This window comes from Mangifera indica, chromosome 16 (assembly GCF_011075055.1).
Source record: "Mangifera indica cultivar Alphonso chromosome 16, CATAS_Mindica_2.1, whole genome shotgun sequence".
Classification (NCBI taxonomy): Eukaryota; Viridiplantae; Streptophyta; class Magnoliopsida; order Sapindales; family Anacardiaceae; genus Mangifera; species Mangifera indica.
The window spans coordinates 8,043,661-8,056,961 of NC_058152.1; the positions used below are offsets into that span (position 1 = coordinate 8,043,661).

Sequence of the window (13,301 nt, forward strand, 5' to 3'; positions counted from 1 at the left end):
CCATAAAACACCAGTGCATAAATTTGAACCTAGCAAAACACCAACTACAGGCAAGAACACCTACTCTCTCAAGAACAAAAAGCGACAAACATCAATCAAAGAGGGAGCATAGACACTACTTCTGCCACACCACTATAAGGAAACCACTAGAAAGAGGAAACTTAGGGCCACCGCACACAAACAAAAATAGAAAATGCAAGCCAAACACCAACATCAATACCTAAACATAGAAACCAAGCACCCTAACAACACAGAAAGGAAAAATGACACAACCATACATATACCACAACATAGATGAAAAGAAACTAATAAAAGCAAACCACAAATATAAGGTAGAAAAAAGAAAAACAAAGGGAAAACTAGAGACTAAAGAGGTCCCCAACGAGGAGGTTGGCATCAAAAGGGCCATTGATTAGACGCATGAGATAGGAGAAAACAAGCAAAGGTTAAGCAACAAACAGAAGGGGACAAGTGTTTAAGGTTTTAGAGAAAGGAGAAAACACATGATAGGAGAGAGAAAATATTGGATGCTTATGCTGGTTATGGTTTTAGTTGTTTATGTTAACTTCTTTTGTTTTATAAATGAAATTAGATTTGGTGCACTAAATTGGTCTCTTTGCACTATTATTATTCAACATTCAAAGGCAATTAGCTCAAAAGGAGTTGGATAGTAATGAATAAATTAAAAGTATCAATTATTTGGCATTCTTTATTATTTCAACCCTAAAATTACCATTCAACTTTCTTATCCATTCTTAATTTAATCCAAATCCAAGTATTTTAGCAACATATACTAAAACATTTTTATAGTCCTCAAACATTATTAGGTGTCAACTATATTATCGGTTTAAAGTAATACTTCTTTGATGCAATGCAAGTAGAAAATTTGTATTTTAACACTGAATAACACTAGTAAATAATTATCTCATACCAACTAACATTAAAGGTAAAAAATACAACTTTACAATCTTCTAATGTTTTATATATTTAATCAATTAAAACATCGTAAGAAAATATTTTTTTACCCTTAAATACAACTAAAATCTTACTTTTTATATCATTAACTAAACATACCATATTATTTCCACTTCAAAAAGTTTAGGTGTTTATAGAAGAGTAAAATATATAGCTAAAATTCCTTGTTAAAAATCATCTTAGAATGATATTGTAGCACCCTACCCTAGGTATTTGTCTCAAATGGTTAAAATACTAAAATAACATGTCATCTAGTTATAATTAATGTAAAAATATAGTTTCAATGTAGATTAATTAAAGAATATCATTCACTTATTATTAATGAAAAATGTGCCAAAATGTGTCTTTACAAAAATAACATAAAAACATTATTCTAAATCTTAATATGCACTAAATTAAAGAAATCGAAATCAATGCATAATAAAATGTCAAGACAACTATAGCAAAGTACACAACTCAGTGTGTTGATCCAATCGTCTCACCGCCTATCTCGTTGTTTCTCCTACCTACAAAACCAAGAATATGTGAGTCGTAACTCTTACTAGGCATTCACAATAAGTTTGGTGTTCTTTATGAATATTCTCGACAAAGTCTCACTATTTATGCATCTGGATGGACACCTGTCCTAGGTTTCTTCTATGCCTTTATGTTGAAATGGGCATCCATGCATGTCAAGTTGGACACCCATCTCAGGTGTCGCTTACCTCCCTTGTGAAAATGGTCCAAGGGGACAACTATCTCAAATGTCGCTTATATTATCATTGTCTATCGAGTTAATTCCACTATCATTGCCTATCCAGTTAACTCCACTTCCACTACTAGGACCTGAGACATCTTATCAATTAGCCCATGTATTCTCAAGACCAAGATGTCTTATCAACTAGTTTGCAACATGACTCTTAACCATTTATATACACAACTATGACTATGTTTTCAAATATGATCCTTTACAATCCCTTATAATCACCTAACCCATTCTTATGCTTATAAATAAGGCAAAAATTACTTTATAGGGTTTTGACATAGGTGTGACACATTTGGATTGCAGTTTATGGGGGCATACAAGTAAGCCACAAGTTGCACGAGTACGCCCCAAGTGGCTTGAGTGTGCCATAGACTGAGCAAGTGTGTCATAGACTGAGCAAGTGTGCATGTTGCATGTTGCATTTTAGGTAGCTGAATGCATGCCTAATAGCAGAGCACCAACTTGATATGCACACTACATGCCTGGCCCTTTGTGGTGCCAGACAGAGACCCAATCAAGGCATAGTTGCACACCTCTTATGCACGGGTGTACCTGACGTCTGCTACATCATGTTCTTGTTGACTTTCTATTTGGAATAGACACAACTACAATTTCAAAGGTTCCTTCGCATATAACTTAATCCCAGAAAATAATCATTCCAATCCAAAATCAATTTAACAGATTTTCGTGGCATAAGATTGAATCAAAAACCACACCAAGCAATAAACAACGACTCAAATCATGTTTATACAAATAATTCCCAAAATTCAATATAAATTTCAAAGAGAAGGTGAAGAATGCCTACCTTTCCTCCAATGAAGCTTGAGTCTTCACGTGGCTATGGATTTCCAGCGATCTCCTTCCTTTCACAGTGCATGAAACTCTTTGTTCTCTCCTTGGTTTGCTCTGTGTGTGTTGTATATTATGAAAAATCATTAGTTTTTCTTCAAAACGCAATTGACCTCCTAAATAAAGTGCAAAGATCATGCAAGGCAAGCTCATACTTATCCCAATGCTAAAATCATGGGATCATGATTTCAGTTCTCATAACAATGAACATAAAGATCATAATGACCTTCTAGGCTCACTCAAGTGTATACAATTGCTATATACGTACATACACACAATAATAAACAATAAATAGAGCAATAATTATAGCATCGAACTGAAAAGAAATGACCAAAATACCCCTCACACTTATCTAAGGATATTACATATATGTAGCCTCATGAAATATTAAGATCAACATGGATGAGGTAAAATGAAGGTAAATTATTAATTTTGGAGAAAATATTCATATTTTCTGGGAAAAAAAGAGTGCTACCTGACACTTTCACCATAAGTATATGAGGTCACCTTGACTAAATTTCAAGAACAAAACTAACCATGCAGTCTCAAATTTAATAATTAATATTAAAAGTGACATGGATAAGTTTGATGATATAATTAAGATGGTTTATCTAATTTATAACTTCTGATTACTTTCATTTAAATCATCAGCTATCCAGTTTTAGATAGGATCAAATCATTACTTGCCAAATTATATATCAAGAAAATGATGTTCAAATTTGTCTTAATTTGTTTTACTATTAACAGAATCATTTGATAGAGAATTAGGATTGTTGTCACTTGAATTATTGATTCATTTAAAAAATTGATTTAAATTGTAAAATATTTATTATTTTGATATATATTATGTGAAAAAACATACAAATTTATTTATAAAAATTAAGATAATCATGTATGATTGAACAATTTTAAAATAAAAAAACAAATAAACAATTACATAATTTAATTATAAGTTGTCATTTTGATTTATATATATGAAATATTTTATTTAATATTAAATGAGAACCTCGATCCTGAGATAGACAATGACTAAAACATTACATTTTAAATATAATAATACAAAGACTTAAAATCCAAACTCATGTGACCCAAAAGAATCAATTAAGAAACCCGAAAATTTTTGTGTGACCTTTATGATATTGGTTTAATATATGATCTTACACAGACTTAATATGCTTGCATTATCTAAATTAATATTACTTTTGTCTATAGACCACCTCTCAAGGTAGAAATTATACTTACAATATCAAATTCCGACATCATATTCTTACTTATTATTCCATTTTAATTTAATGGTTTTAAATTTTTGTTCATTGACATACGAGTTATTTAATTAGGGCATATCTGATATTATAATTTATCTTTTGTTTGTTGTTTTTTAAAACAAAGATACATCAAATCTTTCAAAGCTAAACTAACTAGAAATTAATTGAACTATCTTCTAATTAGTTTTGTCATATAATTGGACTATTACAGATGAGCAATGTTTTAAATGTGTATATATTTTTGGTATATAATTCAGATACACAAATAATATATTATAATGTGATTGAGTGTTATTTTATTTTTAATTTAAAATCATCCAATCACATAATAACATATTATTTATTTACCTATATTGTATATAAAAAATGTGTATATATTATTTGATTGATGGAAGATTATACATTCTCTTTTATCAGAATGCACATCATAATCTTCATCATGTAGAGCCACCTTTTGAATATATATCGCAAAACTCAATCCACCTTTTGAATTCTAATCAACCAAATCATCCCTTTCTATATATATACCTCATGTACCTCAGCCCTAAAAAACACACCCAAAGACCAAAAATTGAAACTCTAAACCATCGCAACTCTATAAAAAAATAAAAAAACAAAACTCGACATATTTACACAAATCAATCAACTAAAATATGTGCGATGGCAGTGTAAATCTTCCCCCTGGATTCAGATTCCTGCCAACTGATGAAGAACTTATTCTTCACTTTCTCTACCGCAAGGCCTCTCTTTTGCCTTGCCATCCTAACATCATTCCGGATCTTGTTCCTTTTTTTCATGACCCCTGGCAACTTAATGGTATATTTTAACATCAATCAATTTGCTCATTTCTTCTATTTTGTGTTTATATTATCTATTGATGATTTCCCATAAGAGTTTTAGCAGCTAGTCAAGTCCGTGGTCTACTCCTATAAGGTCTGGGGTTTGACTCCCGATGATTAAAGTTCATTGTATCGCTGTTCTTAAAGATTCTAGGGTTAGATGGGGGTTTTATTTTGAAATCTGGCTCACAATAAAAAGTGCCAAGGGATTTCTGAATTCTCAAAAAAGAAAATTATTTATCCATGATTATCCATTTTCACTTGTTTTGACAGGAAAAGCGTTGTGCAGTGGAAACCAGTGGTACTTCTTCAGCCAAGTGATGGAGAATCGAGTGAGTGAAAATGGGTATTGGAAGGATTTGAATTTTGAGCTACCTATTTTCTCAAGTGCCGGCAAGAAAATTGGAGTCAAGAAACATTTTTCATTCTTCACTGGCGAAGCTCCAAGTGGTGTAGAAATCGGTTGGAATTTGCAGGAATATCATCTCTGCAATTTTGCATTCAATTATTCTTCTTTCAAAAGAAAAAGAAATCGAAAACTAGTAAGTAAATTATCGAACGTCTGTATTTTTATAAATTCGAACTTCAGTTTAATCCCTCATAGCAATTGTAAAAAAAAAAATAGTGATGTATGATAAAAGGGATATTCTAATAATTTTATTTTGGGTTTTAGGATTTCTGCAAATGGGTTCTATGTCGAGTTTATGAGAGGAAGAATAATTCTGAGAGTTTGTGCTATGGAGATGATGATGACAATGGAACCGAGCTTTCGTGTCTAGATGAAATGTTCTTGTCATTAGAAGATGATCTTGCTGATATAAGTTTGCCTAATTAGTTTGAATTACATTTTTGTTATTGTTCATGCTTTAATTATATTTCCTTCCTTGTACATATTTGCTTTAATATACTAATCAAATGTTAACTTGGTTGTGGTCTTATTATTACATTTTACCGGTTGAAAATGTATATAGATATTATTACTTAAAATTTTATATTAAAGGTGAATATTGAATTTAATCTCAATCATTTGAAATACTTTAATGCAGAAGAACACTCAATTTTAAATACACAATTGAGTATTTAAATAACATATTATGTGATTATATGTTAATTAGTAGTTTGAATATTTGGGTCTTCCTTGGAATTTATAATGAGCTTGGGCTCTAAAGATCTTGAGAGATTTAAGGTTTCTGTTTCTCTTTATAAAGTGGGTAGGTTGATAGGATGAATGATTCATGTTAGGCTTGATTTTAAAGGTAGGAGAGGTATATCATGGAACTTTATCTTTTCTTTTCTTTTTCTTTTTTTTTTCTTGTTTAATCAAATGGGCTCTCCTAATGTCTTTTAGAGTGTAGAATGAGTAATTCCACTAATCTCCCTTACAAAATTTCTTAGTTTTTAACACATTTATGGTTTTGAAAATTTTGCTCAACTCACCTATTGATAGGGAGTATATGTTGAATTTGACATTATGCTTTCTTTGACCATAAAAAAATCAATATTACCCCTACTTTTCAATAATATTATACAATAGTTGAAGCAAAGATAAGAATTAAAGAAAAAGTGTTATTTGTTATGACCTGAAGTCCCACATCGCTCCCGTTCTGTCTACTGAACTTGTATATAAGCAGGGGCCAGAAGCCCTTAACTCAATAGACGCGTAAGAAAACCTTGAGGATCCTAAAGATCCAAAGAGGACAATATCTAGTGGCCCATGTAGGTCTCGGACCTGGGTACAGGCCCGAAGCCCTACCCCGCTAGACGCGTTTTAAAGTCGTGAGGGTCTGAAGCCCAAAGCGGACAATATCTGTTGGGCTGTTTATAAAATTATCTACATATTAAGTAGAACTCAGATTAAAAATCAACTTATTAAGGGTGTTCATTTATAAACCCAATTGTGAAGTCTTAAACAAACCAGGTGGGAATAAATTGGGTAGTTAAAAAAGAGTTAAAGCAAGATGACAATAAGTTAAAAAAAAAAAAGAAATTAATAAAACACAACATCATCAATGAGTTGTTATCATTACATAACTATCATTGATGCAATTTTTATCATCAATTGATATATGCAATTTTAAGTTTTGTATAAGATAAACTAAAGTAATTTTGATGTGTTTATTAATGAGTATTGATAATTAAATGAAAAATAGAGATAACAAAAATAAAATACAATATTTTTAATATGATTTGATTTGATGGACAGAATGCCTACGTCCCTAGTGCATTGATGTGTGTATTACAAAAAATGACTAAGATAATGTAGTAGCTTGTATGGAATCTCTAGTATGATTTTTTTTCTTCTTTTTTATCATTTCCTTCCTTGCTATACTCATAGAACTTTCAAAAGGAAGTTACATTCAAATGGTCAAAATTGAGATTTTGAATTATAATGAGATTATAATATATATATATATTTCTATTTTAATTTAAATAAAAAAGAATATTATAGATTTCAAAAAAAAATTATTTAGATATTGAGTTTTAATTAGGCCTGGTTTAATTTGATTCCTTTCTTTCTGTTCATATAAGTACAGAACACCCTTCTATCTATTTTTTAATATTTAATTAGATATTAAAATTATATATTATTATGTAATTAAATGATAATTTATTGTTAAATAAAGTTGTTTATTAATATAATAACATATGATTTTGATCACTAATTAATTACTTAAGCCTCACGCTTATAAATGACTATCCCTATCTTCTTGCTTTAATGTGTATAGGTGTTGAATCATGCAAAACATATAAGAATTAAATAGGTAAATATTGTCTTTTATTAATTGAAAATAAGTAGATAATTTTGATAATAAGTGAAAATGAAACTTAGAGTTAGGTAAGAAATACGCATATAATAGATGAAATGATAGGAGAATATAATCATCTTCCTTCCTTTATTAAATAAAAATAGGAATGTCGACTTTGTAGAAAACATTTTTGTATTAATTGTCCACTGCTAACCTTTTTTAGTGGTTTGGATTGGACAGATTTGGTGTATCCTCGTCATCATCACTCACTCAACTCAACTTTCTTTTGGTAAAATACAAGTCAATTTATGTTTTAACATTTTTATAAGACCAAATGACTTATTTCTACAGGAAGTATATTATTTTCTTAAGTTTTTTCTTATCAATTTTAAAAATCTTATTTATCCACTAATAAGCAATTAAAACTATTAGTTTTAAAGGTAAAATTATTATTTCATTTTTAATATTAAAAATAAACTTAAATTTTATTTTATTTTTCCCTTTTAAACTCTAAAAACTAACAATTTTCTCCTAACCTAAGTTTTCAAAAATAACATTTCCCCATAGGGTTTTCAAACTTTAAGATTCAATTTTTTCGATGACAAAGAGATTTCTCTAGTGATCTTCAAGCAATATCTCTTTCTCTTTCTGATGCAGTACAACATCATCTTTATTTAGAAACGAAGACGAGGTCTTTGTTAATAACTAAGACTCTTCATCCTCTGACGAAGATGACGTCGCATCGCATTGGAAGGAGGATGACTGGAAAGAGGACACACTGGAGAGGAATAGACATTGTCTGGAGATCGTTGGAAACATCTCTTTATCATCAGAAAAATTGAATCTAAAAGTATGGAAACCTTAAGGGGAAAAGGTTGTTTTTTAAAACTTGGGTTGAGGGAATTTGTTTAGTTTTGAGGGTTTAAGAGAGAGAAAATAATATAATTAACTAACTCAGTTAATTTTAACTTCTCATAGATGGATAAATAAGATTTACAAAGTTAACAAAGAAAACTTAGGAAAATAGTATACTTTGGAAAGGGGGGAATAAGTCTTTTTTATTCAATTATTTATTTATTTATAAACAGTAGTGACCACATCATATCATCTCAAAGTCTCACTTATTTATTGACTTCTTGTTACTACATTATTTTTATTGATTTAGGCCAAATGACTATTTCACACTCAAAGTCGGACATTAACTATCGAAAATCTAAATATCTACTATTCTATTAAATTACATTGTTATTATCAAGAGTAAAATCATTATTTAATAAAAATACTTAAAAAATTAAAAATTTATCACATTTTCTCCCTAGCTTTAAAAACTAACAATTTCTCTTTTTCCAAAATTTGAAAAATAAATATTTCTTCCTTAAGGTTTGTAATTTTCCTTTGCCGCTTCTCCATTGACTGGAGTCCACCAACCTCTACTCTCCCATCTCTCAAATGAGGACGAATCATTGGCCAACGATTCATTGACGAGGATCCTCGCAATTCATTAACTAACATGCACCACAAATCCTCCCATCTTCCAAACGAGGACAAATTTTTGCAATTCTTAACTAACATGCATCACAGATCCTCGTCGACGAATCATCGACCAACAATTCATCCTCGTCCAAGTGATAAAAGAGAGGAGGTTGACTAGCTCTAATTGCTAGAGAAGCGGCAAGGGAGAAAATGTAAACCCTAGGGGGGAAATAGTCATTTGTCAAACTTTCGGTAAGGGGAAGGTTGGGGGGGGGGGATTGCTAGTTTTTAAACCTGGGTGAAAATGTGATGAGTTTATAATTTTTTTAAATTTTTTATTAAATAACGATTTTATTTTTAATAGTAACAGTAAAATTTAACAGAAGAATAAATATTTGGATTTTTGATACTTAATGAGTAAGAAATGAGTTTACACCAAATCTTGGGTGGAAATAGTCATTTGGCCTTGATTTTATTATATTTTACTTTTATTTAATATTAAATCCCTAAGTTTGTTATATTTTTGAATCAGTAATGTTATGTGTATTACCATAGGTACTCATCTGTATTAAGAATATTTTCCAATTAATACACAAATTAATAATTATTGTTAATATTTATTTTCCTCTTAGTTGAGTGTGTAAATGTCAAGTACCATTACCGTGGAATCTAAACCAACAAACAAACAAACAAACAAACAAAAGCTTATCCATCTCGTCTTCGTCAGTTTCACTTCCACTGCCATTTCCATTTCCATTACTCATCTGTTTTCATGGCTCTCATCACGCTTAAGCTTTCCAGAAACATCCTTAACCGATTCAAATCATCAAAGTTGGCTTCTTTTTCTCTTTCTTCTTCTTCTTCTGTACATCATCGCAACTACAACTACTCTCCATCACCATTTTCAGATACACAACAATTTCTTTCTTCTCCGCAAACCCTTCTTTGTCCTCGCCGGTTTGAGTCCACCGGACCTCAAAAATCCTTGAAACTTGATCAAAATCAGGTACTTTTTTCTCTTTAGTCATTGATTTGGAACCTTCATACTGTTGTTTTTTTCAGAGTTGCTGTCCTTAAATTGTGGAAGATTTTACTTACTATTTATGAATTATATGATTCCTTCAGGTACTTTGATCTTCATTTAGCATGAGATTCACAAAGTGTGATGCATGTTAGTTAATGAATTGCGAAAATTTGTGTTTAAATTACATATAGGCATAACTTTTGCAAAAAAAATTAGCATGATGAGTGGTTATATAATGTATGTAAAGTAGGGAGGGCAACGTGAATGTTGTGATGCTAAAATGGAGTTTTTTATCATCAACAATGGAGGATCCTGCAGTTGATTTTTTTAAAGTGTGATTGATGATCATGAGAGGGGCAAATTTATAGTGTAATTTGGGGAACAAATTGACAAAGTTTTGAAATTTACTGGGAAAGTTTTTGCATCTCTTGTGTCAGAAGAACCCATATTTCTTGTAGTGTAGGGTGATTGATACCATGGCTATACAATCTGTTGCAGTTATTGCGATCACATGGTATTGTTGGGAAAGGATTAAGAGGTTACTGATACTTGAATTAATATCATTCATCTGTTTTGAACGTTGCTAGGTGCCTCTCACTTCGTCAATGATGCATCCGATGTCAAAAAGACCAGATAATGTTGCACTTTTCAGTTTATTGTTTTAGTAGCAACCTCCTGAGTTGATGAGTCATTATCAAATTTTTTTGATATTTAGGTTTGTTCTTTAGAATGTAGCCTTCTCTTTACTTTATGGCTACATAATGCATGATCTGAGGCTATCATTGTGGAAGTGATTCATAAAGAGAGTTTATCATCCATTCTTTCTTAGGTTATCATTGTAAAGAGAGCTATGTTAATTTCTCTGTGTTGATCAATGCAAGATCCTTTGAATGCCGATATATGTTGCGCTGATGGTTTAAGGTTCAGCTTTATGTTGCATTGATTAGTTATAGGCATTTGACAGGCTTATAGAAACTATCATTGTTTGGTGTTGCTTCCAAGATGAACTTTAGAATGTGTAGACAAGGCATGAATTGCAATTGTTCTGCGTGTGTCGCTGAATATTGATTAAAACTTACTGATTTTTGCTTTCTTTGCTAGGGTCTTGATTTTCCAGGAGGAAAAGTTGCATTCATTCCTGAAATGAGGTTCATATCTGAACGCTTTGAGGAGCGAGTACCCTGTTACCGGGTGCTCGATGATAATGGTCAGCCTTTTACAGAGAGCAGCTATGTACAGGTATGTCTTCTTCTTCCTACAATCCTTCTCTATTCACAGAACACAAAACAAGGGTGGTGCAGCAGCTTCTTTTTCTTTTTCCCTGATTATGAATTTGATTCAGACAAGACTCTTATATGCTTTCTGCTAATTCAATCAGGTCAGTGAGGAAGTTGCCTTGAAAATGTACAGTTATATGGTCACTCTTCAAACAATGGACACTATCTTCTATGAAGCACAAAGGCAAGGAAGAATTTCATTCTATCTCACAACAATTGGAGAAGAGGCCATCAATGTTGCATCAGCAGCAGCATTATCTTTTGACGACTTTGTCTTCCCTCAGGTATTAAGCACATACAACTACTAATATGCTTGCAATTGCACAGCCATGGCTACATGTTGATGCACATGTCATAAATATGCACAAAAACGCATATTTAAGCATCTATATAAAATCCAGACCAAACTATGCATAATTAATTGCAGAATCAGATTGTTGTGCTATATAACTTTTGCATCTGCTTGCAGTACAGGGAGCCTGGAGTTCTGTTATGGCGTGGTTTCTCTTTGCAAGAATTTGCAAACCAATGTTTTGGAAATAAAGATGATTACGGAAAAGGAAGGCAGATGCCTATCCATTACGGATCTAACAAGCACAATTACTTCACTGTATCATCAACTATCGCGTAAGATTTTAACTTTATCAATAGAACTAGTTTGTTACTCTCAGACTTGAAAATCATAGCCAGTAATAGTTTTTATGTTCTTCCAGAACACAAATTCCCCATGCTGTTGGTGCTGCATATTCTTTGAAGATGGATAGAAAAGATGCATGTGTAGTCACTTACTTCGGTGATGGTGGTACGAGTGAGGTAAATACAATTAGTGATATCCATTTAGACGTTTCAATTAATGTAGCTTTCAGTTGTTTATTCTCTGACAAACCAACATAAATTAGGGAGACTTCCATGCTGCTTTAAATTTTGCTGCTGTTCTGGAGGCTCCAGTCATTTTTATCTGTCGTAACAATGGATGGGCTATCAGCACCCCGATTTCTGACCAATTTCGAAGTATGCCTCTTCTTGCATTCTCACAACAATTTTAATTACATGAAGTTTCTTAATTTGTTATTGAACTGTTATTTGGTAATGACAGGTGATGGTGCTGTTGTAAGAGGCCGGGCGTATGGAGTGCGAAGCATACGTGTAGATGGTAATGATGCTCTTGCACTGTATAGCACAGTTCGTGCTGCACGTGAAATGGCAATTCATGAACACAGACCAATCCTCATTGAGGTAACATACATGTCTGTACATTGTAAACTTTTCAAGCCTTACAAGAGGCATGATATTGAAATCCAGGTCACTGGTGTCTTGATTTTTTATTCAATCCCTTGTACTGGCAGGCCTTAACATATCGAGCTGGGCACCATTCCACTTCAGATGACTCCACCAAGTATCGCCCACTTGATGAGATTGAATGGTGGAGAACTGCACAAGACCCAGTAACTAGATTTCGAAATTGGATACAAAGCAATGGTTGGTGGAGTGATGAGAATGAGTTGGAGCTTAGAAGCAATGTGAGGAAGCAGGTATAATTAGCGTGTTTAGAAGTAGTTTTGAAATTTCAATACTAGAACTTCTAACGTTTAGGTGCGACAAAGAAGCCAGACACAACACAATAATCAGTACATTAAATGGCGGTACTGGTTTTGATAACCCATTAGAATTCTGGTAGATGTTTCTGTAGAGTAATGGTTTGAAAATTTTTCTTATTACATTTGTTTAACAGCTGTTACATGCAATTCAAGCAGCGGAAAGAGATGATAAACCTCCTATTACAGAACTGTTCTCAGATGTATATAACGTTCCTCCTTCTAACCTTTGTGAACAAGAGGATTGGCTCAGAGAGATCATCAAACGACACCCAGAAGACTATCCACCAGATGTTCCTGTTTAGGTAAATCCGATGATGCATACATAATTTTATATGTGGCAAATGTGTCGGAATTCAAAGCTCAAATTATTGATCTCCTTGGTTTTAATAAAACTAGTGCATTAGATAAAAGCCAACACAATGCTTAAAGGCTCTCCAAAGTTTACATGTGCTGTGCTCCATCTAATGTACATGGGTTCATATTCCATTGATAGATGATAAAATCACAGT

The 13,301-nt window shown here is 32.1% G+C and overlaps 2 protein-coding genes across 2 annotated transcripts; both read left to right on the top strand.

Annotated features, from left to right (window-relative positions):
* Positions 1 to 4,345: 4,345 nt before the first annotated feature.
* LOC123199664 (NAC domain-containing protein 104-like) lies at positions 4,346 to 5,619 on the top strand. The gene is made up of 3 exons (XM_044614697.1): positions 4,346 to 4,650; positions 4,947 to 5,215; positions 5,347 to 5,619. The coding sequence occupies exons 1-3, from the start codon at positions 4,488 to 4,490 to the stop codon at positions 5,506 to 5,508; spliced, it is 594 nt and encodes a 197-aa protein (XP_044470632.1). The 5' UTR covers positions 4,346 to 4,487; the 3' UTR covers positions 5,509 to 5,619.
* A 3,940-nt stretch (positions 5,620 to 9,559) lies between these two features.
* LOC123199194 (2-oxoisovalerate dehydrogenase subunit alpha 2, mitochondrial-like) lies at positions 9,560 to 13,207 on the top strand. The gene is made up of 9 exons (XM_044614082.1): positions 9,560 to 9,899; positions 11,019 to 11,156; positions 11,296 to 11,478; positions 11,664 to 11,821; positions 11,908 to 12,007; positions 12,094 to 12,205; positions 12,291 to 12,430; positions 12,541 to 12,726; positions 12,927 to 13,207. Exons 1-9 carry the CDS (start codon positions 9,666 to 9,668, stop codon positions 13,092 to 13,094), a joined length of 1,419 nt encoding a protein of 472 aa, XP_044470017.1. The 5' UTR covers positions 9,560 to 9,665; the 3' UTR covers positions 13,095 to 13,207.
* Positions 13,208 to 13,301: the final 94 nt, after the last annotated feature.